This window comes from Hemibagrus wyckioides, linkage group LG17, assembly GCF_019097595.1.
Source record: "Hemibagrus wyckioides isolate EC202008001 linkage group LG17, SWU_Hwy_1.0, whole genome shotgun sequence".
NCBI lineage: Eukaryota > Metazoa > Chordata > Actinopteri > Siluriformes > Bagridae > Hemibagrus > Hemibagrus wyckioides.
The window spans coordinates 6,888,297-6,914,984 of NC_080726.1; the positions used below are offsets into that span (position 1 = coordinate 6,888,297).

Consider the following 26,688-nt stretch of genomic DNA (forward strand, 5'->3'; position numbering starts at 1 on the left):
ATCCATCTTCCTCTTCATGACATTCCAGAGACATTTTCAATAGGGTTCAAGAGATTGGGCAGTGGTCTCTTTTTTTCAGAGCTATTGTCAGAAACACACCAGAGAGGAACAGGCAATGGAGCTTTTAAACCCCGGAAGGGGTATGTTTATTAATAATAATGTGGGTGGAAAAAAGGAGTGTGGAGAATACTCAGCTTATGGAGAGAGCTGGAAGCCGGAGCTGAAGGGAGATGCAGATGCCGTGTACGGAAGTAAGTAGAGTCGGGGAGAGAAGCGAGCGTGGAGGGAAATAAGGAGGAGAAAGTAGCAGTCGGGAAAAAATGCCACACTAGCGGTAGCTATGTGGCTAATGCTGCCAGGTGTCAGCTCGATATGGTGTCAGTGTCTATACGAGACCAGACAGGGTTGACGTGAAGAGGGTGCTCTTAAATAGGTGAGTGGAGGTGATTAACTGATGAGGTGCAGGTGATCTAAATTAATACTCGGGAGAGTGAGGGCGCTGGTGAGGGGTCAGGTATATATATATATATATATATATATTACCTTATTAGATTTTTGCAATTTATCATATTTTTTTATATTTCTATTACCCTGTTAGTTTTATATTGTTATTTTCCTTAAATATTTATTTTATTTATATCCCTGTAATTTTTATGTCTATACACATCAAATTTATTCTATTCTTCTCTTGAAGCAAAGACAGTCATAAAAAGCATTTCACTACAACTCATACTCAAATCAACTTGAATTTGAAAGGTAGATAGAGCTATTTTCAAATCTGATGAATTACATACTAAAAAAAATGAATGTATTTTGAAGATGACATCTGTTACATAACATGGAACTTTTCAGGGTCTTTTTTGTTTTGTTTTATTCTTTTTCTTCAGTAAGGCTGATGATCTATATCCTGGTGTAAATGTGAATGATTTATAAAACAAGCAAAACTTTTGTCTTTGTGGGTAAATGAGTAAGCAATGAAGTTCACATTACAAAAGTGTGTTATTTGGGTATAAACATAATGATTTTAATGTAGAAGATGTATGCTGTCTTTATCGTCCCACCATTGTTATGGAAATGTGTGTATTGTTTGGAGGTTAGACCTATCACCCTGTTCAACAGTCACAAAAAGACACAGAACTTTAAAACCTGACTAACCTATACAACAGACTCAAATGATTCATTTGTTTATACAGCATGACAATGAAGGTACGATAATACGATTTGTACCACTGGAAAGTATATCAAAGGTATATCTTTATTTTTTAATGCAAAAAATGAGCCAAATGCTTTAGTCATTAATTTTCTTTTACCTATCTTTATCTAATCTATTCTGTATGTTATATAGTACAATGTATTACATGCAATAAACACATACACATACATATACCAATTTCTCTTAAAATAATACACTGTTTTATGAAACGTTGGTTTTTGTAATAACATCTTATGTGTTTTTATTAAGTGAACATAACCTTACGTTTTTTTAAAACTACAAAGAACGCTTTTCTAATGTCTTTTGTTTTTGCCCCATATACAATTGGATTAACAATCGGAAGGAATGTGAAAGTCAGCATACCAAATATCTTTCGTGTATTAGGGTGTACATTCTGAAAACGATATGAAAGTATTGCAGTAGTAGAAACTATTTCAAACATAATAAAGGAAATTAACTGTGCTAAACATGTGTTTACAGCCTTAATTCTAGCATCAGTTTGTGTATGAGGAATACAGGCCTTAAGGATTTGTACATAAGAGAATAATTGAATACTCACACTAATTATCTGTATCAATCCTGTAATTCCTAACCCATAGATGTTGTTCACAGTAAAATCACCATCACATGAAAGCTGTAACAATGATGAATTATCACAAAAGACATTAAAAATAAATGCTTTACATTTTGGAAATCTTGCTTGTAAGGCAAACAACACAAAAATCAAGAGAAAATCAAGGCCCCAAGCAGCAGTTATGACACCACTAACTGTGTAATGATTCATTATTGAATTATATCTGAGTGGCTTGCATATTGCAATGTAGCGATCAAATGACATGGCTGCCAGGTTAAAAAGTACACTACCTCCATATATATGAAGCAAAAAGGCCTGTAGGACACATGTGGGGTAATAGACCACATTTGTTTGAGCTACAATATCCACAAGCACCCTTGGAAGAGCACAAGTGATTCCAATTAGATCTGCCAGAGGAAGGCTGAACAAAATGTAAAACATTGGTTTATGAAGACTTTGCTGGGTAACAATCAATGCTAAAATTGTTACATTACAACATACAGCAAATATATATATCAAACATCCAACAAAGAATACAGAATACACAGCTTCTGGTGTGACATCAAACTTAGCAATTTGAAGGGTGAAACTAAATGTGTTGTTCCAATGTTGTAGCTCCATTCAGAATCTGTGGGAAAAATATCAGTTACTGATTTGTGTGCACATGTCCCTAGAATACACCATATCCACAATTTTCATCATTTAAATCAGTCCAATTATTGTCATGGAATAGATATGTCTTTTATATTAGCCTTACCTTGTAAAGGATCTTCTAGTTGTTAATAGAATTGAATGACATGATGCATTTATATGCATCTGTGTCCGCCAAAGAACATGCAACTCACATGTCACCAGAGGATATCAGCATTGTTTACTGACAAGGTTAATAGTAGGACTTATGATACACAGCTTAAAGACCACACTGTAAAAACTGATGTCTGCCCTTAGCAAATATGACTTATTAAATCAAATAGATTTTATGTAAAACATTTAGCTTTGAACATTACTTAATTTAAAGCTTCAGTTAGATCAAGAAGACATTGCTGAGCACAATTCAAAGATGCATAGAATGATAAACACAAACCCATAAGCATACTGTTCTTACATAATGTTTACTGTTGTTAAATAATATATATTTCAAAGATGCATATTTGTATTAAAGGTGTAAATTGCTGAACATATGTTCAACTGAACAATGTTATAAGACAAAAATAAATGAAGAAGTATTTTAATATTCTTTAATTGACTGTTATTTCTTCCTCTCGTTGTAATATATAACTATTTAATTAATAGCTCGGTATTCAAGAACTTAAAATTAATAATATTGATTAGCTTAAATTCTATAGTGGATTAAACAAAACTTTTATGGTGGAAATAGTTTACATTTATTAGTAAAACCTACTTAAAATATTTTGTTCCACCAATCAATAAATTTCAGCAAAAATGTTTGCTGGGATATTCAAATGTTTAAGCATCACCTACTAAAGGTTTTTAGTTAAAATTGCTCAAAATTCCATTTGAAAATTACTCAAAAAGGTGCTTCAAAATTGATGCACCCTATTTTTAAATAAATCTAGCATATTATTTTTTGAGTGCATTAGGTGGGTTTTGAGTATTCTATAAATAATACAATACACTTATACGCTACTACTGTCATGATCAGACCCAGAGACAGAGACAGAGGGATAATCCAAACTGACGATTTTTTATTGTCAGAGCAGGAGAACAAAAAGTAGCACACACGGCACAAAACCAAAACAGAACTAATACTCGCCGCTGTCCTCCACGAGCGAGTGCTCTAAATAGACTCGCAGGAAATTGGGTGCAGGTGGTGTCAATTCAAAAGTCAGGTGATTGTGAGCGTGAGAACGTGGTTGAGGTAGGCAAGCCTGTGACAGTACCCCCCACGGGCGTCTCCAGACGTCCGAGAGCAACGGCGGGGCTGACCGTGGCCTCTGGGAGCAGGTCGATCGCGGGCTCTGTGGGAGGAGAGAGAGCAGTGTTAGTGAAATGTTTCAAAAGAGAGACATGGAAGGTGGGCGCGATCCGGTAGTGTGCCAGGAGAATGAGCTCGTAGGAGATGTCATTAATGTGCCTCTGGACTTCGAATGGTCCGACGTAGCGAGGACTGAGCTTCTTGCAGGGGAGTTTGAGGCGAAGATCTCGCGTTGATAGACAGACTCGATCGCCAGGACTGTAGCTCGGTGCCTCCCTGTGCCTAGTGTCAGCTTGTTCCTTTTGCCTGCGGATTGCGTGGCGCAGGTGGATGTGTGCTGAGGCCCAGCAAGGCTTCGACCACGGAGCTTGTCCATCTGAGGGACTTAGGTTGTCCACTTAACAGAGTAGTGAGGAAGGCAGTGTGCATGCTATAATTTTTTATGAAGCGACGGTAGAAATTCGCGAACCCCAAGAAACGCTGTAGCTCCTTAATGGTTTGCGGCTGCGGCCAGTCCTTCACCGCCACTACTTTAGACTGGTCCATCCGGATGCCTGCCAGAGAGATGACGTAACCCAAAAATGAAACTAGTCTGGTGGAACCCGCACTTCTCCAGTTTGAGAAAGAGGTGGTGATGGCGGAGGCACTCGAGTACTTGGCAGACGTGATGCACATGCTCCGACCGGTTGGGGGAGTAAATTAAAATATCATCAATATACACGATGACAAACCGGTGGAGCATGCCGCGGAAGATTTCGTTCATAAAGTCTTGGAACATGGCTGGTGCATGAGAGAGGACTTAGAGAAGACGCGAGCTCCACGTAGCTCTTCTAGGGGGGCTGGGATCAGAGGTAAGGGGTAGGCGAATTTCACCATCTGGGCGTTTAGACTCCGATAGTCTATACATGGTCGAAGGCTGCCATCCTTTTTTGCTACAAAGAAGAAACTGGACGCCGCCAGAGAGGTGGAGCGCCTCCGGCCTTACGTTCCGGGACCGACAGAGGGTAAATGTGCCCCTTGGGCATCTTGGCGTTGGGCAGAAGGTCGATAGCGCAATCCCAGGACCGATGTGGTGGAAGCTTAGAGGCTGCGGCTTTACTGAACACATCCCTATAATCTCTGTATTCGGCAGGCAGGTTTATCTCGGTGCATGTAGGCGGACTCTCGATGTTCGCCGACCCCAGGAGGATAGGTGTAGGTTGGGGTCGGGAGCACGCGGAGGCAAGAGCCGAAGCAGTAGTCGCTCCATTGCTCGATTTGCCCATTACTCCAGCGGATGGTGGGTTGATGGAGTGCGAGCCAAGGGCGTCCTAGGACAATGTCCACTCATGCTTCCTCCAACGCTAACAGGGAGAGCGTCTCCTCATGCATACAGCCGAGCCGCAGCTTGAGCTCCGGGGTTATCCACCACACCAGTCCACGACCCAGCGGTGTTCCCTGTATGGTGGTGATATGATAGCATGTCAGGCTCTTTAGTCATGGAATGTGGAAGCTGGAAAGGATACAGGAGGAGATGAAGTTTCCGGACGTGCCTGAGTCAAAGAGTATGCTGACGGGGAAAGCACAGGAGTCAACAATTAAGGTAGCTTCATGGTAGTGTTGATTTTGGAATATTGTGCTTAGATGGATGGTACTCACCACCGGGCGTGGAGGACGGACTGGGCAGGTGGGGATGGAGTGATCAGCTTCAGTACAGGCAGAGGCCCTGCTGGATACGGCGCTGATGTTCCTTCCCGGACAGGTGGTATTCGTCCATCTCCATGGATTCGGGAGCAGAGAAGTCTTCATGGGGTGAGGCATCGCGACTGGATCTGGTGTAGGAGGAGGCCCGGCTTGCGGCTGTCACTGATCAGGCTGACCTTCCATCTCACAGGTAGGCTCTCGTAGTACGTGTCTTTATTTTAGGGCGAGTATTCTGTCACGATCAGACCCAGAGACAGAGACAGAGGGATAATCCAAACTGATGATTTTTTATTGTCAGAGCAGGAGAACGAAAAGTAGCACACACGGCACAAAACCAAAACAGAACTAATACTCGCCGCTGTCCTCCACGAGCGAGTGCTCTAAATAGACTCGCAGGAAATTGGGTGCAGGTGGTGTCAATTCAAAAGTCAGGTGATTGTGAGCGTGAGAACGTGGTTGAGGTAGGTGAGCCAGCTACAGAATCATCATCATCATCATCATCATCATCATCTTTTTTGGGTCATCATAATTTCCACATGTTTAATAGCTTCAGTAAAAGATCTGGAATGACTTATGTAAGATGTCTGTGTTTGCATGTTTGTGTCTGAGTCATGTTTTTTTAGCTTTCCATTTTCAACATCCAACATGATGTCTGTCTGAAAGTTATGGCTTTTTCTTTTCCTTTTCTTTTTATTAAATACATGCTTTAATTCCTCTGATTATATCCACTCTGTTTATTATAAAAGCAAATCATCAGCATGTTTTACCATAACTGTCTTCCATATTTGCAGCATCTAGCACTGGCATTATCACACATGCAATTATCCATTTCCATACAGATATACTGAGCTGTATTTAGGTAAATTAATTAATTCTGTTTTACTGCCTTCACAGACCCACTGATCATAGAAATGCTATTTGTGGCTGTAGACAGGCCTGCAGTGCACAATGCCCAAGCTTTAGAATAAACCCCCATTTGTGGGCAGGATATTTAGATGGAATGTTCCTGTAAGATCCTCATCAAGATACTGTACACCAGATAAAACAATTGATCCTCAAGTTGGTTTGTTTCACGTGGTGGAAACACTGCAAACATCAGTAAAAATTCACCACAGTAAATACTACCAAAGAGGGAGAATTCCCACTTGTTGTTCAGATTGATGCTGGGGTTCTCTGAAGTGAAAGGTTGCTGACTCTCTTTTCTGACCACTCAACTGAATCTGGTGCTCCATACTACAGTATTAATTGTTATGTTTAATATTGTGCCACCTCTCCTTGTCCAGACTCTGATGCCGGAAGAGCACTGGGGAAGTGGTGGTTTAGTAGTTAAAGTGTTGGGCTACTGATCAGAAGGTTATGACTTCAAACCTAGGAACCAAGCAGCCACTGCTGGGCAAGTCCTGAGCAAGTAGCAAACTTGCTGAGTTGTACACATGAGATAAATGTAAGTGACTCTTGATAAGAGCGTCTGCCAAATATAAATGTCTCTTCTAATGTGAGACACGTGAGCGACACACGAGTGCCACCAGCCCGCTGAGGAGGGGTGGCTGGAGCTGTTACAGTAGCTTTGCTGTAGAAAGCTGCATTTTTGGGTTTCGGGAACAGACCAATAAAAAAGGGTGAACATTTTTTACTTCTCTACAAAGTACAGTAAATAAACAAATCACCATTAGTAAATGTTAAATTGTCTATTATATAACAATGATTCTATAATATTCAGATTTGGCTTCAAAGAGCACATTTTGACACATTTATTGTTGTTTATTACTGAATGAAGTACAAGTTGCAAAACATTTCTATACTGCCTGCTTACCTTACTTTTTAAAATGCTGGGGCTGGACAACCAGGCATGAAAATCCATCAAGATTTCTGGCACAAACAAAAAGGCTTACTCTATGGGTTGAATGGCCTGTACTTGTTGACTGACAGCAATAGGCATTTGCCTAAGAGTGGGAGATGGGATGTTTACACAGAAACTAGTTCTGGCTATGAATGGTTACAATGATGTCTCTGTTTGAAAGTTAAACATTTCTACAATTGTCTCCATGTGGGTGTCAATCATATAAGACTGAGCTATTAAAATTTATACTTCAGTTTGTTCAGCATAACCAAGGTAGATATCGCTATTCTCAAATGGGTATCGCTACTACTGTATGTTTGGCTATTTACTAAGAGGTGTGATAATTAATTTGTTTAAACTGCATGAAAATGTATAAATTTAACAACTAGAAAGGATAAAAAAGTATGTTACTGTTTGCAATTTCTGTTAAAAAATCAAAAACTTAAGCACAAAGTAGACATTTACAAGTGCATTCACTTTTATATTAGACATAAAAATATAATATAAAATATTTGCTTTTATTTTCTAGTTAATTCCTGCAAAATGGTTTATTTATTATATTCTTTTATCTGTTTACTTATCATATATAATATGATGTATACACACTAAACACACAAATACACACACATATACATGAGTGATTTCTATTAAAGAATACATTGGTTCATGAAATAGTGTCTAATGTGTCTCTTTTAAGTACACATAACCTTTCGTTTTCTCAATATAACAATGAATGCTTTTCTAACATCTCTTATTTTTATCCCATATAAAATTGGATTAACAACTGGAAGGAATGTGAAAATCAACATACCAAATATCTTTCGTGCATTGGGGTTTACATACTCAAAACGATATGAAAGTATTGCAGTAGTACAAACTATTTCATACATAATAAAGGAAATTAACTGTGCTAAACATGTGTTTAAAGCTTTAAATCTAGCCTCATTTTGTGTGTGAGAAATACAGGCCTTAAGGATTTGTACATAAGAGAATAACTGAATGGCCATACTAATGCCTTGCATAAAACCTGTAATTCCTAACCCATAGATATTGTTCACAGTAAGATCACCATCACATGAAAGCTGAAGCAAGGATGCATTATCACAGTAGACATTAACAATAAATGTCTTACATTTTGGAAATCTTGCCTGTAGGGCAAACAACACAAGAATCAAGAGAAAATCAAGGCCCCAAGCAACAGTTATGACACCACAAACTGTGTAACGATTCATTATTGAATTATATCTGAGTGGCTTGCATATTGCAATGTAGCGATCAAATGACATGGCTGCCAGGATAAAAAGGACACTACCTCCATACATATGAAGCAAAAAGGCCTGTAAGACACATGTGGGGTAATAAACCACATTTGTTTGAGCTACAATATCCACAAGCACTCTTGGAAGAGCACAAGTTATTCCTATTATATCTGCCAGAGGAAGGCTGAACAATATGTAAAACATTGGTTTGTGAAGACTTTGCTGGGTAACAATCAGTGCTAAAATTGTTACATTACAGCATACAGCAAAAATATATATCAAACATCCAGCAAAGAATACAGAATAAATAGCTTCTGGTGTGACATCAAACTTAGCAATTTGAAGGGTGAAACTAAATGTGTTGTTCCAAGGTTGTAGCTCCATTCAGAATCTGTGGAAAAAAATATCAGTTACTAATTTGTGTGCACATGTCCCTAGAATACACCATATCCACAATTTTCATCATTTAAATCAGTCCAATTACTGTCATGGAATAGATATGTCTTTTATATTAGCCTTACCTTGTAAAGGATCTTCTAGTTGTTAATAGAATTGAATGGCATGACATGACATGATACATTTATATGCATCTCTGTTCTCCAAAGAACACACAACTCAAACGTCACCAGATGATATCAGCAATGTTTACTGAACAGGATAATAATAGGACTTATTATCCATGTTAGCTTAAAGTCTGTTAGGTGGATTTTTGTATTATATAAATAATACAGTAAAGTTAAACGCTGCCACAAAATCATCATCATCCCTTATTAGGTCACCATAATTCCCACATGTTTAACAGCTTCAGTTAAAGATCTGGAATGACTTATGTAAGATGTCTGTGTCTGTATGTTTCTGTCTGAGACTTTTTTTTTTGCATTTACAACACCCGACATGATGTCTAACAAAGTTTGAGATTTTTCTTTTCCGTTTCTTCTTAAAATACATAATTTAATTGCTCTGATTATATCCACTTTGTTTATGATAAAAGCAAATTTTTAGCATGTTTCACCATAACTAAGCTGTCATCAATATTTTCAGCACCTAGCATTGGCATTATCATACAATCAATTATGCAAAATGCATGTCAGATGAAACAATTGATCCTCATTTTGGTATGTTTCATGTGGTGGAAGCACTGCAAGACCACTAAGTGAAAGGCCACCCCAGTAAATATTACCACAGATGGAGAATCCCCACTTGTTGGTCAAGGTGAAGCTGGGGTTCCCTTTCGAGGGAACTCAACGATGCGTCATGACTGGTGCTATGGTAACACATCATTGAGGAAGTTGTGTCTAAAGCTCTGTGTGCACACATGCCAATTTAGAGCCTCAGACAGGACATGTGAAAAAGGAATACACGATAAGAGGCCAGTAAGTCCATGTAAAGGCATCTCCATCACATCACTCCAGCTTCTTTGCTTTTAGGAAGTGCCCTGTCGATTGTGTGTCGATTTTTTGTCCCGTCTGTCTAGATTAGGGAACAAGAAGATATTTAAAGACTAGGAGAGAAAATAAAGATTTTATGGCGACCAAGAATTTTAAGAGGTGTGTGCATCCATGCCCCCATTTTATCACGGAGGATGACACACACGCTCTTTGAGAAGAGCATGTCCGATCGGCTCTCGAGGAAGCCAGCTGTGTGCATTGCAAGAGGCTTCCTCTCCGTTAGCTCTGATCTGGCTTGTCTGTATTTTCTGGCCAAGCTTCTGCACCTCTTGGCTCGGGTCCCATGTCCAGCAAGGCGCCACAGCGGCTTAGATCTTGGGGTTCGCAGGTTGAGTTGGCGGAAGCCCTTTCCCTTGTACTCTCCCCTGACTCCGATATCCCCGCTTCAGTTTCGGGAGCTCGCACTGATTTATCCCGACCTGGAAGATGATATTTTGTTGTCTGCGTTGGGCTCTGAGGAGCTCATGGTAGGCGTGGAGGGGCATTCCTCTCTTAATCTGCCACCGCAGTCAGTGGCTTTCCAGGAGCTCCTCGTAGTTTTAATGCGAGCTGTCGCTAAATTAAATTTAAACTGGCCTGAAGAGGAAGTTAGCTCCATTCACTCTAAACTTGACGACTACTTGCTGGCTTCAGTCTGTGTGCCCCCACATGTAGACAGCTGCCGTTTTTCCCCGACCTCCATGTTGAAGTATCGATAATCTTTAATCGGCGTGCCTTTTTTCCCTGGCCTCCTATAATTATTCGGCCATTGTGGGGCTTGAAAATCATGGCTATGCAGCCATGCATGGAGGAAGCCTGCGTTCCCTTCTAAGCCATGTAGAGTCACTTCAAGATTCAAGAAGCTTTTATTGTCATTTCGACCACTGTAACGTGCCACAGCACGTATTTTGGTTGTTAAGATGGCTTTGTTTTTACAGTGTAACCAATTGTGGGAACTTGATGCAACTGGCCGCTTGCCGTGTTTTTTTTCTACTTTTGTGTTCAATCACTTGCTTTTTTTGTATTCGAGTACATGGTGTATTGTAGTGTATGTACAGCTGTGCATTTGGGTCATATTGTGCTGACGGGTAAGAAAGAGCGAGTTCATACACTGTGCAACACGTAGGATGTCACTTTGTCCAGACACCTTAGGAAAGGGGCAGGTGCCACCTCCTGTATTTAAGTTTGTGAAGGAAGCGCAGTGTAGTTTTTTGGTTTCACTTTTGTTTGTAGATTAGCATGTATTAAAAAAGCGGCATTAGGGAAGTATTATTTTGTTTTATTTGGTTTCTTTTCTTTAACACTGCCATTGTCCAGCCCCGCATTCGGTCTGTTTTCTGAAATTTGTAAATATTGTAAATACGTGTGTTTTCTGTTGTACAGCACAGTAAAATGAACTAATCACTACGCGTTGTGTTGAGAAACTGTTTTTGTATCAGTTTACACTGTTTATCACTGTTTAGACCCGGTTGGTCTCTTTCACCCACTGCCAGCTTGGTAAACCACCCATTGCTGGCCCTGAGTCTCCCCTAGGCCTACCTCGGGGTCGTAACAAGTGTGGGCTCATCCGGGATTCCTTATTTTTTTATTTTTCTATCCTGTATTTTCAGTGATTATCATGCTTGGTGTGTGGTTAGGCTAAATGGGTAACGTGATCTTGTAGTTTCTAGTTCTTTAAACATGGCTACATTGGACCTGCAGGCCTTCTTGAGTGTTCCCTTTCTTGACAGTTTGGACAATTGTAGGAAAGACAATTTGTTAGACATTGTAGCCCATTTTGAAATCCAGTCAAGGCAACTGGTAAAGAAAGAGATTAAAAGGCTGGTGATTGAAAAACTTGTGGACTTGCATCTTTTAGGTCCTTCAGTTGACCCTGTAAGTGTTATTGGCTTAAGTACTCCTGTTGAGGCTGGTGAACGGGAGTCTGTATTGCACCTCCCTAAAACTAAGGAAACCTTACCTAGGTTCGAACCATTTTCTCCACAGACCTCTGGGTCCTGAGGGGATGCCCGTATAAAAGTGCGCGTAAGGCGCTTGGAACTGGAAAAGGAGGAGCGTGCGGCGCAAAGGAGGGCTGAATGTGAATTGAAGTTTGCGATCCGTCATATGGAGCTGGATATGGAGAAGGAAATTCAGTTAAAGGAATTAGATCTGAGGGTAAAGGAGTTTACTCCCATGTCTTTTACCCAGCTGAGTCTGCCTCCTCTCTCTGTTCCTAAGCCTGAGCTTCTGGCTCCCCATACAGTTATACCCATTCCAGAAGAGGTTGTGGATTTGAGCCCTTCTTTTGCCATTACAAAACACAGTGCACTTGTGCCTTGAGACTGAAATTGACACATACTTTAGTGCTAATTCTCTAAAGTGGCCAAAAGAGTTGTGGACATTATTACTCCAATGTAAGCTGGTTGGAAAAGCTCAGGAGGTTTGTTCTTCACTGTCTGTACCCAATAGTATGGATTATGACACATTAAAAGCTGCAATTCTTTGTGCATATGAGCTTGTACCTGAAGCTTATCATCAGAGGTTTCGGAACTTCAGAAAGACACAGACACAAACTTATGTGGAGTTTGCTAGGGAGAAAGCTCTCCTTTTTGATAAGAGGACTGCAGCTTGCAACGTTAAAAGTCAGAAGGCAATGAGGGAATTAATGCTTCTAGAGGATTTTAAAAATTGTCTGCCTGAACAGGTTTTGGTTTATTTGAATGAGTGCAAGGTTACCACTCTGGATCTAACTTTATTTCCACTTTGTTTTCACATATCATTCAAATGCTAGGGGTGCAACATAAAATGTTAAGTCCATACCATCCAGAGTCACAAGGCGCATTTGAATGATTTCATCAATCCCTTAAGTCCATTGTTGAAGAAGTTTTTCATGGACAGTGGAAAAGACTGGGATGAGGGTGTGCCATTGGTTTTGTTCGCTGCTCGAGAAACAGTTCAGGAATCTTTGTGGTTCAGTCCAGCAGAGCTAGTTTTTGGACATTCTGCAAGAGGCCCATTAGAAGTATTAAAAGAGACATTCATGTCTAATAAAGTAGAGCATAAGAATGTCTTAGATTATAGCAGTGCTTTTCATAAGCGGTGGCACAGAGCTTGAGAGCAAGCAAAGAAAATGCTAGATAAGTCTCAGGCTAAGATGAAGCGATGTTTTGTCTTGTGAATTTAAAGTTGTTGACATAGTGCTGGTTCTTTTACCCATTCTTGGGTCTGCTCTGTCTTCAAAGTTTCTAGGACCATATATAATCAAAGAGAAGTTGAGTCAAACTGATTATGTCATTGATATGCCAGATTAGAAACGTAAGAGTCGTGTGTGTCATATAAATATGTTGAAGCCATTTCTAGATCGGGAAATGACTGTGGATGGTCTTCCAGTTGCTGAACTTGTGCAAGGTGGACAGAAAGCTGCTGTAGAAGTAGTGTCTATTGCTGAGTCTATGGAGTCTGATGAGCACTTGGTTAAGCAATCTTCAACTTCGTTAGGTGCTCAACTCATGAATTCCCAGATTTTAAAAACTCTTGAGTTTGATAGTCTCTCATTGGTTGCTCATTTACCTGACCTTCAGTGCAGAGATATTGTGGCTTTAATTAAGGAGTAATTTAAAATATTTTTAAAATATTTTCGTAATTTAACATATTTAGGGACATACCCACACAGACAAACAACATCCTTATCATCTTAATTCCACCAATCGTGAAGCAGTTGGAACATAGTTTAGCTGTCCCTAGTTGTAGTCCGTGGAGCTCAGCATGTGTGTTGGTGCCAAAACCTGATGGTACTTTTAGACTTTGTACAGACTATAGAAAACTCAATGCCATAACTGTGACTGATTAATTTCCTCTGCTGTGAATTGATGATTGCATTGATATGGTAGGTAAACCCAGTTTTGTCACCAAGTTGGATCTTCTTAAAGGAAATTGGCAGGTTCCACTAACTCCAAGAGATTCAGAGCTGTCTGCTTTCATGACTCCAGATGCTTTTTTACAGTACACAGTGATTCCATTTGGGTTAAAAAATTCATCTGCTATGTTTAAAAGACTTGTTAATATGGTTCTTGCTGGTGTACCAAATTGCATAGCCTATTTGGATGATTTGGTCATACATTCTTGTGATTGGCATGGTTATGTGGAGTCTCTTCGAATGGTGTTTACCAAGTTAAAAGAGGCTAATTTGATGCTAAACTTGGCAAAATGTAAATTTGCACAAGCCACTGTGGTTTATCTTGGGATGAGAGTTGGTCATGGAAATGTTTGCCCACTGGAAGCTAAAATTAAGGCCATTCTTGACTTTCCTGTGCCCACAACTCGATGTGAATTGTGTAGGTTTTTAGGAATGGTTGGCTATTACCGTAGGTTTTGCAAAAACTTTTCTTCTGTTGCAGAGCCTCTAACTTCATTGCTGAGCCCTGCTGCTACCTTCAGGTGGTCTCATGACTGTCAACTTGCTTTAATGTGAAAGCCTTGTTCTGTTCTGCTCCTGTTCTAGTTGCCCCTGTCTTTGCTAAACCTTTTAAGCTGGAAATTGATGCAAGTGGTGTGGGGATCAGCAGTGTTATTACAGGAAGATGAAATGAAGTAAATCATCCGGTTCTACTACTCACATAAGGTAAATGAACATCAGGTAAAGTATTCTATAATTGAGAAAGAAGCGCTGGCATTACTTCTAGCTCTGCAGCACTTTGAGGTGTACATAGGCTCAAGCCTATGGTCTATAGTTCTGTACACGGATCATAATCCTCTTGTGTTTTTATCTAGGATGTACAACCACAATCAAAGGTTAATAAGATGGTTCCTACGTTCGAATGCTGTTCATAGATTTCAGTTCAGCATTCAACACAATCATCTCTCAGCAGCTGATTAAGAAGCTGAGCCTGCTAGACCTGAACACCTCTCTCTGCAACTGGATCCTGGATTTCCTGACTGGGAGACCTCAGACAGTTGGGAACAGCATCTCCAGCACCACCACACTGAGCACTGGAGCTCCTCAGGGCTGTGTGCTCAGTCCACCGCTGTTCACTTTGCTGACTTACGACTGTGCAGCAATGCACAGATCCAACCACATCGTCAAGTTTGCCGATGACACAACCGTGGTGGGTCTCATCAGCAAGAACGACGAGTCAGCATACAGAGAGGAGGTGCAACAACTAACAGCCTGGTGCAGAGCCAACAACCTGTCGCTGAACATCGACAAGATTAAAGAGATGGTTGTTGACTTTAGGAGAGCTCAGAGTGACCATTCTCTGCTGTTCTTCGACAGATCCTCTGTGGCGATCGTCAAGAGCACCAAATTCCTTGGTGTTCATCTGGCAGAGAACTTTACCTGGTCACTCAACACCAGCTCCATCACCAAGAAAGCCCAGCAGTGCCTCTACTTCCTGAGGAGGCTGAGGAAAGAATATCTCCCTCCCACCATCCTGACTGTGTTCTACAGAGGGATCATCGAAAGTGTCCTGAGCAGCTGCATCACTGCCTGGTTTGGGAACTGCACTCTCGAATCACAAGACCCTTCAGCGGATAGTGAGGACAGCTGAAAAGATTCTCTCTTCCCTCTATCACAGACATTTACACGGCACACTGCATCCGCAAAGCCAGCAGCATTGTGGATGACCCCACACACCCTTCCCACACACTCTTCACTCTCCTGCCATCTGGAAAGAGGTACCGGAGCATTTGGGCCCTCACAACACACACACACTCAGGACTGAACTGTACAAAACTCTCTGTCTCTCGCACACACATACACACACACACACACACTCTCTCTCTCTCTCTCTCTCTCTCTCTCACCTGTGTGGACACACACACACATAATTTATATTGTTCATTACTTATTGCACTAGCTCAACCCTTGTGTTTATTTCAACTGCTGCTATATTTATATTTATGTTAATTTCTATTTTGCACTACCTCAACCGCTGCTACTGTATTTTTGCACAATATATGTTGTCAGGCCACTATATATACATATATGTTACAATCATATATGTTATTAGTTATATGTTTTTTTTCTACATTCTACATTTTCTCAAAGTTGTTCATCATTTCTTTTTATTTCATTTTATTTCATTTACATATCACTGCACATGTTCTTTTTCTTTTTTCGGCACTACAGTAAGTGTCCTGTGTTTTTGTGCTGCCTTTTTTATACTTATTGTTTTTGCACTGTCTTGTTGTTGCTCTGTTTGCACCTAGCTGCACACTTTGCACTTTATGTGGCTTGGACAAACTAGCTCTGTGTTGTTGTTTTTTTGTGTTTGAACTTTATGTTGTATGTTTATGTAGCACCATGTCCTGGAGAAACATTGTTTCATTTCACTATGTACTGCGTCAGCTATATGTGGTTGAAATGACAATAAAGCTTCTTGAATCTTGAATCTTGTTTCAGGTTATCCAAGAATACAATTTGGAGATGAGACACAAAAAGGGTGTTGAAAACAAAATAGCTGATGCTATTTAGAGTATAAAATATCCTAGTAGAATAGGTTTTTGTTTTGAGGAGGGGTGTGTTATGTGCCACGGCACATATTTTGGTTGTTATGATGGCTTTGTTTTTACAGTGTAACCGATTGCAGAAACATGATGCAACTGGCCGCTTGCTCAGTTCCTGCCACTGACAGGTGAATATACAATACATGGTGTATTGTAGTGTATGTACAGCTGTGTGTTTGTGTCGTATTGTGCTGATGGGGCTCGGACAGGTAAGAAAGAGCGTGCTCATACACTGTGCAACACGTGACATCACTTTATCTAGACACCTTAGATAAGGGGCGGGTGCCACCCCCTGTATTTAAGTTTGTGAGGGAAGCGCAGTGTAGGCAGTTTTTTGGTTTCACTTTTGTTTGTAGATTAGCATGTATTAAAAAGCTGCATTATGGAAGTATCATTTTGTTTTACTTGGTTTCTTTTCTTTAGCACTGCTGTTATCCAGCCCTGCATTTGGACTGTTTTCTGAAAATTGTAAATATTGTGTGATACAGTAAATAGTGAAATGAAACAATGTCTCTCCAGGACCCTGGTGCCACAAAAACATACAACATAAAGTTCAAACACAAAAAACACCAATACAGAGCTAGGATATAAGTTTGTACTAGCCACATAAAGTGCAAAGTGTGGAAAGTAGGTGCAAACAGAGCAAAGACAGGACAGTGCAGAAACAATAAGTACAAAAACAACACAAAAACAGCACTGTAAAATGTAATAGCTACGTTTACTAAAAATATTAAGTAAACTTAACTTATTTTGAACAAGTTTGTTGACTTTACTTAGTTTAACTAAGTAATTACAACTTTTTTCCGCACAACGTGATTAAACTCAACTTCATTTAGCTCTACTTGCAAGTTCAAGTATTTTGAATTGGTGTGACTGCACATGCGCAGTTACGTGGATGGCAGGTTGATTTGCACGTGGCCGACTGGGATGAGAGCATGAAGAGGTGAGTTTGTGCTATCATTTTTATTGTTTAATTGCTAAAGTTTTATTGCAATATAACAATCACATTAAACGGGGTAGCGCTCAAAAACAGTAATATTTTGTGGTTATTGTAATAAAATCGATGGATGGTGTTGGATTACAATTAGCAATCTAACAATTGCTAATCGTTTAGCTTCAAAGATAAATGTGTTTTCGGTCAACATAAATAAGTAACTAATATGCAGAGGTGGATAGAGTAAAAAAAAAAACTTTACTCAAGTAAAAATACAAGTAATTACATAAATAATTAGTAAAAAAAATTATAATCTTGAGAATTATTTGAGTAAAAGAAAGTATGCAGTGAAGAACTGCTCACGTAGCGAGATAATAATTGGTGCGGATGTGGTTTATATATATATAAACTACATTTAAAAAAAAACTGCTTATAAACAACAGATGATTTTCAGATGATTGACGAACGAATGAAGCGCTTCACACGTGCACTCATGCCCGCGGTTGAACAACTGAACATATAGGATTTTTCACCGTTGTTCTTAAAAATGCAATAATGTGTATTTTTGCAAGCACGTGTCTCTAAGCGTCGGCGTTTTCCCTTAATTCCCCGAATAAAGCTCATTCTGATTCTGAACATGTCGCGTGTCTTCAGACGATTTAATGTGTGCAGTGAACTGAACAAATCAAAGTGATTCGTGAACCAATTTATATTTTATATTTACAGTGTTATTTACAGAGTAACGATAGTAACGTAGCCCAGTCTAACGAAGGGAAACTTCTTTTCTTTAGAAATGTACTCGATGTACCCGTTAAAAGGTAAAAATACCCACCTTTAAATTCAAAAGCATATACTTTCCAAAATGTTACTTAAGACAAGGTAATGAAGTGTGTAAGCATTAACTTCATGCCTTAAAATGCAAATGAATATTAAATAAGAGATGTGTTGTATAGAAAACAATAATTATGTAAGATTTTAAAAGTGGATGCTAAAAATGTTTGTTTTTACAAATTGCTTGTTAGTATTAATCCATATACTATGTTAATTGTATGTTGATTGATTTTTGTTTTGGTTTTTTGCAGAACTTGATTTCTTTTAGTGGTGCAGTTGATATGCAGTGGATGTGTATGTTCTGTGTTTATTTCTGTGAAAAGAGAGCTCTGCTATTGAAGCATTACCGGATTAAACATGGAAGCTACTCAAGAACCAATCAAATTCCTTGTCTTCACATAGACTGTTTGTGTTCTTTTAAATCATTCAGTGTGCTAAAAGTGCATTTAACAAGAAATCACTCCCAAAATGCAAAACAAACAAGTGGATCAGAAGCAACACCTTCGGTATTTCACTGTCCACTCTGTGAATTTAAAGAACCCTGCACAGAATCCTTGTTTTTCTGCCATTTGCATCAACATCTGAAAAAGAATGAAATGGTTCAGTGCCCATACAAAGACTATACTTTTGAAAGCAGAATCTATTCCACATTTAATGCTCATAAAAGTAAACAACACCAGTTTAGCAGTCCGAGAAACTTTAAGCCCAACATTTTAGTGGAATTGCAAAATTTAGCTGCAGATTTACAGCAAAATGTTACACGAAGTACAGCTTCTTGCAATGATTCAGTGGTTTCGACAGAGTTTAGCCAGGATGAATATGAGGAAGGTGATCCAAATGAAAGTCTGGATGATTTACAGCAACAACTTGAACAAAGCTTTGATATTTTGGTTAAGGTGTGTTTGTGGTGGCATAAAAATGACTGTGTTACTGTAGGTCTGTTGTTGCGTTTTGTGAGTTTTAATTAGTCACCTGTTAACCTGGATACAAAAACCAAAACTGCAGTCAAAAAAAAAAAAAAATTATTTAGTGTTTTTTTTTGTTTTGTTTTTTGTTAAGTCAAAATGTGTACTATATGTTTCTGAGGGGGAAACAAGATATAAGTCTGTTGCTGCGTTTTGGGTGTTGTATCCAGGTTGATGGGTGACTGATTAAAACAAATCCCTATAGCCAAAACTAAAAAAACTAAAAAAGTCAATATTTTTTGTATGTTTGTAATTGCAAACAAATGTTTTACTTGTTTAATGTTTTTGCATATTAGATGTTTTAATCATTCACCCATCAAACTTTTTGTTTTAAAATTGATTTAAAGAAAATGTTTTTTTTAGATTTAAAGCACTTCTATAGTAAGAGTATTTTTTTTTTTCTTTGCACTGCACATTTTGAGTTATTTGGGACTGTGGGAACACAAAAGCATGTTATGTTAATATTTGTCAGTTTTCTGTGTTCCCATCATCCTTTAAGAAATTATTTGTAATTATTTGTAATAAATGTTTTGGTACACTGTTACCATAAAATAAATGTTTTGACCTCGTTTAGTTACTTATTTGGATTTACTCATTTTTGTTAGTTTAGCTTACTTAAAAATGTAAGGCAATCGGTTTCCTAATATTTATTAGTAAAGTGAACGCTAATAAGTTCACCCAACTAATGACTTTGAGTTATGAGTACTTAATTATACTTGATGAATAAGTTTAGTCTACAAATATTATTAAGTTTTGCCAACTTAAAATGAATACGATACTTTACTTATAAATTTAAGGCAATCTGTTTCCTCACTTTTTTAAGTAAAGTCAACTTATTACATTTTACAGTGAGGACACATAGTGCCGAAAAAGAACGTGTGTATATATATATATATATATATATATATATATATATATATATATATATATATATATATATATATATATATATGTATGTATGTTGAGGAGCCTGATGGCTTGAGGGAAGAAACTGTTACACAGTCTGGTTGTGAGGGCCTGAATGCTCCGGTACCTCTTTCCAGATGGCAGGAGGGCAAAGAGTGTGTATGGGGGGGGGTGTGGAGTCATCTACAATGCTGTTAGCTTTGCAGATGCAGCGTGTAGTGTAAATGTCCATGATAGAGGGGAGAGAGACTCCAATGATCTTTTCAGCTGTCCTCACTATCTGCTGAAGGGTCTTGCGATCTGAGACAGTACAGTTCCCAAACCAGGCAGTGATGCAGCTGCTCAGGATGCTCTCAATTGTCCCTCTGTAGAACACAGTCAGGAAGGGAGGAGAGAGATGGGCTTTTCTCAGCCTCCTTAGGAAGTAGAGGCACAGTTGGGCTTTCTTGGTGATGGAGCTGGTGTTGAGTGACCAGGTGAAGTTCTCAGCCAGTCCATGAACAGCGGAGAATGGTCACTCTGTGCTCTCCTGAAGTCAACAACCATCTCTTTAGTCTTGTCAACGTTCAGGGACAGGTTGTTGGCTTTACACCTGGCTGTTAGTTGTTGCACCTCCTCTCTGTATGCTGACTCATCGTTCTTGCTGATGAGACCTACCATGGTCGTGTCATCAGCGAACTTGATGATATGATTGGAGCTGTGCATTGCTGCACAGTTGTGAGTCAGCAGAGTGAACAGCAGTGGACTGAGCATGCATCCCTGAGGAGCTCCAGTGCTCAGTGTGGTGGTGCTGGAGATGCTGTTCCCAATCTGGACTGACTAAGGTCTCCCAGTCAGGAAGTCCAGGATCCAGTTGCAGAGAGAGGTGTTCAGGCCTAGCAGGCTCAGCTTCTCAATCAGCTGCTGAGGGATGATTGTGTTGAATGCTGATTGCCAGATGAGGGTTGTAGTGATGGCATCGTCCATGGAGCGGTTAGGAAGATACACAAACTGCAAGGGGTCCAGTAAGGGTGGTAGCTGTGTCTTGATGTGCCTCTTGACGAGCCTCTCAAAGCATTTCATCACAATTGGTGTAAGTGCGATGGGACGAGTCATTGAGGCTGGAAACCATAGACCTCTTAGGCACAAGGATGATGGTCATTGTCTTGAGACATATTGGGATGATGGAGCTGCTCAGGGAGATGTTCAAGATGTTATTGAAGACATCCGCTAGCTGCTCTGCACATTCCCTGAGCACTCTGCCAGGAATGTTGTCTGGTCCAGCAGACTTCCGTGGGTTAACTCTGCATAGAGTTCTCTTCACGTCAGCTGTGGAAAGACAGAACACCTAGTCGTTAGGAGAAGGGATGGTCTTTCTCACTCTTACGTTGTTCTGTGCCTCAAACTGAGCGTAGAAGCAGTTCAGCGTGTCTGGGAGGAAGGCGCCACTCTCACAGGCAGGTGATGTCCTGTAGTTTGTGATTGCCTGAATGCCCTGCCACATGCGTCGGCAGTCTCCGCTGTCCTGAAAGTGGCCGTGGATTCTCTGCGCACTTCACCTCTCTATTGGCTTGCTGTTTTTAAGGTTGCCTTGTCCCCTGCTCTGAAGGCAGAGTCTCTCAACTTCAGGAGAGCATGCACTTTTGCAGTCATCCACGGCTTCTGGCTGGAGTGTGTGGTGATGGTCTTGGAGACGGTCACGTCATCGATGCACTTGCTGATGTAGCCGGTCACTGATGCCATGTACTCCTCCAAGTTGATAGAGTCGCCATTGGTTGCAGCCTCTCTGAACATATTCCAGTCGGTGCACTTAAAACAATCCTAAAGAGCAGATGTGGCTCCTGCTGGCCAGGACTTAACCTGTTTCAGAACCAGTTTAGAGCATCTGACGAGTGGTCTGTATGCTGGAATCAACATAACAGATATGTGGTCTGAGTAGCCAAGGTGGGGGCAGGGCTCCTCATGATATGTGCCCGGAATGTTTGTGTAAACAAGATGCAGTCCACATGCTGATGAAATTTTTGAGAACTGTTTTGAGATTTGCATGATTGAAATCTCCAACAATAATAAACAGTCCCCCGGGGTGAGCATTCTGCAGCTTGCTAATAGCTCTGTAGAGCTCACACAGAGCCTCCTTAGCATTAGCGCTAGGGGGAATGTACACTCTGAAAATGAAAGCGGTAGTGAATTCAAGTGGTAAATAAAATGGTCGCAAACTCCACTAGTGATGAACAGTAATTAGAAACAAGCACAGAGTCCTTGCACCATTCCATGTGGATATAAACACACACACCACCACCGCAAGTCTTACCGCACAGAGCTGCATTCCTGTCAGCACGAAACTACCGTTAGTGTAGCTAGCTGAATGGCAGCGTCCGGAACTCTGTCGCTAAGCCAGGTCTCCGTGAAAACAAAGACACAGCACAATCACAAATCAGGTCTGAGAACTGGTTTGTGACAATAGACCTCAAAGATGGCTATTTTATGTAGATATTCTGCCAGAACACAGGAAGGTTTGCTTTTGGGGGCGAAGCATACCAGTATTGTGTTCTTCCTTTTGCTCTAGCCCTGTCGCCACACACATTTACAAAGTGCATGGATGCTGCCCTGGTGCCGCTGCATCTCCACGACATCTCTGTACTGAATTACCGGGACAAGTGGCTCATCCTGGTGAAAGTTGAATTCCATGGCAGCCAGTCATCGAGCTGCTGAACCGAGAGAAGTTGAACCCACAGAAGTGTGTACTTTCAAAGAGAACCACCTTATTGGGGGTAGTTTGGGATACCACCACTGGCTTCCATACTATCAGCAGTTAAAGGTATTCGGCTAGAACAAAGCCTCTCTATCGCAGAGGCGCAGAGAGTGCTTGGCCTCATGGCGGCAGCAGCCAATGTTATCCCTTTGGGGATCTGCTTCACATGAGGCCATTCCAGCTCTGGCTAAGGGTTGTGGGCTTTCATCCCCGCAGGCATCCCCTCAGTGCCATAAGGGTTATGCGCCGCAGGCTTCGTACCCTTCTGTGCAAAAGATCTCGGTGTCTGATCTCCGGTCCCACACTAGGGGCGTGTCATTGTCGCAAGACTCTTTCAATGGATGCCTCGCTTTCCGGTTGGGGAGTGGTCTTGGGTGGCTGCCCCACCCAGGGTCTCTGGGAGGGCCCTTAATTCTCATGGCACATGAATTGCCTGGAGATGAGGCACATGTCAGGGGCTACCATGTGTTGGTGCTGTGTTCACGCCCTCTGTTCAGATTGGCGCAGCAGATTCTGCTCTGCACAGAGAACAGATTTCTTTTGCTGAGAGCAATTTTCATTCCAGGGCACATAAATCGGGATGCAGACTTCCTGGCGAGGCAGTTGCTGAGGCCCGGAGATCTGAAGCATCTGGCAGATTTTTGCCCATGTGGAAATTGGTCTGTTCGCCTCCAAAGAGGTCGACCCACTGTCCGCTGTGGTGTTTCTTTTCTCACCTAGCCCCTCTGGGCCTGGATGCTCAGGTACAAATGTTGCTGACAGTTTGCCTGTATGCCTTTCCTGGTAGGTCGGTAGCTCTGCTCCCAGAAGTCCTAGCCAGAGTGTGCCATGATCAAGTCCACCTTCTTCTAGTGGCTTCTCACTGGCCTGCTTGAGTTTGGTTTGCGGACCTTGTTTACCTCCTAGACGGCGCTTGTTGGGAGATTCCTGTCAGAAAAGATCTCCTCTCTAAGGTGCAGGGGGCAATCTTATACCCCTGGCCAGAGATATCAAAACTCTGGGTCTGGTCCCTGAGGGGAACCAGTTCCAACAGGCAGGCCTCTCATTAGAGGTAATGGAGACTCTGTTGAATGCTAGGGCTCCCTCCAATAGAAAGCTGTATGCTTTGAAGTGGAGGCTTTTTCACCTTTGGTGCAGTCAGCACCTATAAATTGGCATGTGTGCACACAGAGCTTCAGACACAACTTCCTCAATGATGAGGTCCCCATAGCATCAGTCATGACACAGTGTCTCATTCCCTTCTCAGGAAACCGGGTTACAAACATAACCTGGTGTACTTCTCCAAAGTGTTGCTTTAACAATCTGAAAGGGCTGCTAACTCTCTCTTTTTCAACCACTCAACTGGATCTGGTGCTCCATTTTTAGTGAGATTAACCCATGGGCTAGTGAGGTCTGGACAGGAAGGTACAGTACTATAGTATGAATTGTTAAGGTTAATATTGTTCCACCTCTCCTGTTCAGGTTGTAATACAGGAGGACAAGCAACCTTTAATTGCTGAGTTGTACAAATGAGATAAATGTAAGTCACTCTGGATAAGAAAGTCTGACAAATGTCTCTCCTAATTAGAGACACGTGAGGGTGACACAAGAGTGCTGCCATTTCTCTGGGGAGGGGTGGCTGGAGCTGTCACCTTTACTGTGGAAAGCTATATGTGGATGTTTTGGGAAGAGATCACAAATCAACATTATTAAAAGCTAAATTGAATATTATACTGATATAAAAATAATTCTATAATACTTAGATTTGTATGAAAATAATACAGTATGAAATACAAGATAGGGGTTGATTGGCCTGCACTTGCTGGCTGACAGCAATATGTGTGTGCCTAAAAGTGGGAGATGGGGTGTTTACACATAAACTAATTCTGTCTATGGATGATGACAGTGAGGTCTTGTTTGAAATTAAACATTTCTACAATTGGATTCATGTGGGTGTCAATCAAATAAGACTTGGTTATTAAAATGTATACATCAGTTTGTACAGCATAGCCAAAGTAGATAATGCTATTTTTGAGTGGACATTGTTACAATGTTACCAAATCCCTGAGGTGTGAAATACAAAATCACTTAATACATTTTGAAGATGAAATCTGTGACAAACTGTATTTTCATCTTCGTAGCTAAGCAAGGAAGTTAACATTTATAAAAGATTGTTATTTGGGTTTAAATGTTAGAAATGAATTGTAGAAATTGTATGCAGTTGTGCTGTCCATATGATATTTGTACCAGTGCTATTATGGAGAAGTGTGAATTGTATGCCTAGCAGGGTTCTAAACACAGAACCACAATAGATTACACACAAAAACCAACAGTTACCAGATTTATCTTACAACAGACTTGAAGTGAAAATTCATTTGTTTATAATGCATGAGCATTTACAACTGTAACTAACAGAAAGGGTAAACAGTAAGTTACTATTTTCAGTATGTAATGTGTAAATATGTGCCTCTTTTAAGTAGACATAACCTTTCGTTTTTTCAACACAACAATGAATGCTTTTCTAACATCTCTTATTTTTATCCCATATAAAATTGGGTTAACAACTGGGAGGAATGTGAAACTCAACATACCAAATATCTTTCGTGCATTGGGGTTTACATACTCAAAACGATATGAAAGTATTGCAGTAGTACAAACTATCTCAAACAAAACAAAGGAAATTAACTGTGCTAAACATGTGTTTAAAGCTTTAAGTCTAGCCTCGGTTTGTGTGTGAGGAATACAGGCCTTAAGGATTTGTATATAAGAGAATAACTGAATGGCCATACTAATGGCCTGGATAAGACCTGCTGTTCCTAACCCATAGATATTGTTCAAAGTAAAATCACCATCACATGAAAGTTGAAGCAAGGATACATTATCACAGTAGACATTAACAATAAATGTCTTACATTTTGGAAATCTTGCCTGTAGGGCAAACAACACAAGAATCAAGAGAAAATCAAGGCCCCAAGCAGCAGTTATGACACCACAAACGGTGTAACGATTCATTATTGAATTATATCTGAGTGGCTTGCATATTGCAATGTAGCGATCAAATGACATGGCTGCCAGAATTAAAAGGACACTACCTCCATACAAATGAAGCAAAAAGCCCTGAAGGACACATGTGGGATAATAGACCACATTTGTTTGAGCTACAATATCCACAAGCACCCTTGGAAGACAACAAGTGATTCCTATTATATCTGCCAGAGGAAGGCTGAAAAAAATGTAAAACATTGGTTTGTGAAGACTTTGCTGGGAAGCAATCAGTGCTAAAAGTGTTACATTACAACACACAGCAAATATATATACCAAACATCCAGCAAAGAATACAGAATAAACAGCTTCTGGTGCGACATCAAACTTAGCTATTTGAAGGGTGAAACTAAATGTGTTGTTCCAAGGTTGTAGCTCCATTCAGAATCTGTGGAAAAAAATATTTCAGATAGAATACACTTAGAATACACCATATTCACAAGTTTGATGATTAAATCAATCCAATTAAAGCCAAGCAATAGATTTGTCTTTTATAATGCCTTACCTTGTAAAGGATCAAGTTGTTAATAGAATTGCATGACATGATACATTTATATGCATCTGTGTCCTCCAAAGAATATGCAACTCATTCACCACTAGAGGATATCAGCAATGTTTACTGACCAGGTTAACAGTAGGACTCAGAATACATGTTAGCTTAATGCCTATTAGGTAGGTTATGTGTATTATATATAAATAATAGAATAAACTTTAACACTGCCACAAAATCATCATCATCATCATCATTATCATCATCATCTCTTTTGGGTCACCATAATTTCCACATGTTTAAGAGCTTCAGTAAAAGATCTAAAATGACTTATATATGATGTCTGTGTCTGAATGTTCGCGTCCGAGTCATGTTTTTTTTTTATTTTTTTG

At 40.2% G+C, this 26,688-nt stretch overlaps 3 protein-coding genes across 3 annotated transcripts; all 3 read right to left on the reverse strand.

The window, feature by feature from the left end:
- Positions 1–1,457: 1,457 nt before the first annotated feature.
- On the reverse strand, positions 1,458–2,408 carry LOC131368292 (olfactory receptor 52N2-like). The gene has a single exon (XM_058414306.1). The coding sequence runs from the start codon at positions 2,406–2,408 to the stop codon at positions 1,458–1,460; it is 951 nt and encodes a 316-aa protein (XP_058270289.1).
- Positions 2,409–7,938: 5,530 nt separating this feature from the next.
- Positions 7,939–8,889, reverse strand: LOC131368293 (putative gustatory receptor clone PTE03). The gene has a single exon (XM_058414307.1). The coding sequence runs from the start codon at positions 8,887–8,889 to the stop codon at positions 7,939–7,941; it is 951 nt and encodes a 316-aa protein (XP_058270290.1).
- Positions 8,890–23,265: 14,376 nt separating this feature from the next.
- LOC131368294 (olfactory receptor 52K2-like) lies at positions 23,266–26,187 on the reverse strand. The gene is made up of 2 exons (XM_058414309.1): positions 25,252–26,187; positions 23,266–23,712 (listed from the first exon to the last, which is right to left on the reverse strand). Exons 1-2 carry the CDS (start codon positions 26,185–26,187, stop codon positions 23,266–23,268), a joined length of 1,383 nt encoding a protein of 460 aa, XP_058270292.1.
- Positions 26,188–26,688: the final 501 nt, after the last annotated feature.

What these genes read in the sequence shown, in the direction of transcription:
- LOC131368292 (XM_058414306.1), bottom strand. Translation starts at nt 2,408, where the DNA reads ATGGAGCTACAACATTGGAACAACACATTTAGTTTCACCCTTCAAATT.
- LOC131368293 (XM_058414307.1), bottom strand. Translation starts at nt 8,889, where the DNA reads ATGGAGCTACAACCTTGGAACAACACATTTAGTTTCACCCTTCAAATT.
- LOC131368294 (XM_058414309.1), bottom strand. Translation starts at nt 26,187, where the DNA reads ATGGAGCTACAACCTTGGAACAACACATTTAGTTTCACCCTTCAAATA. An exon ending in TTGTGTTGAAAAAACGAAAG is followed by an intron (nt 23,713 to 25,251) that starts GTTATGTCTACT and finishes CTTTTCTGACAG; the next exon opens with GAATCTCCCAACAAGCGCCG.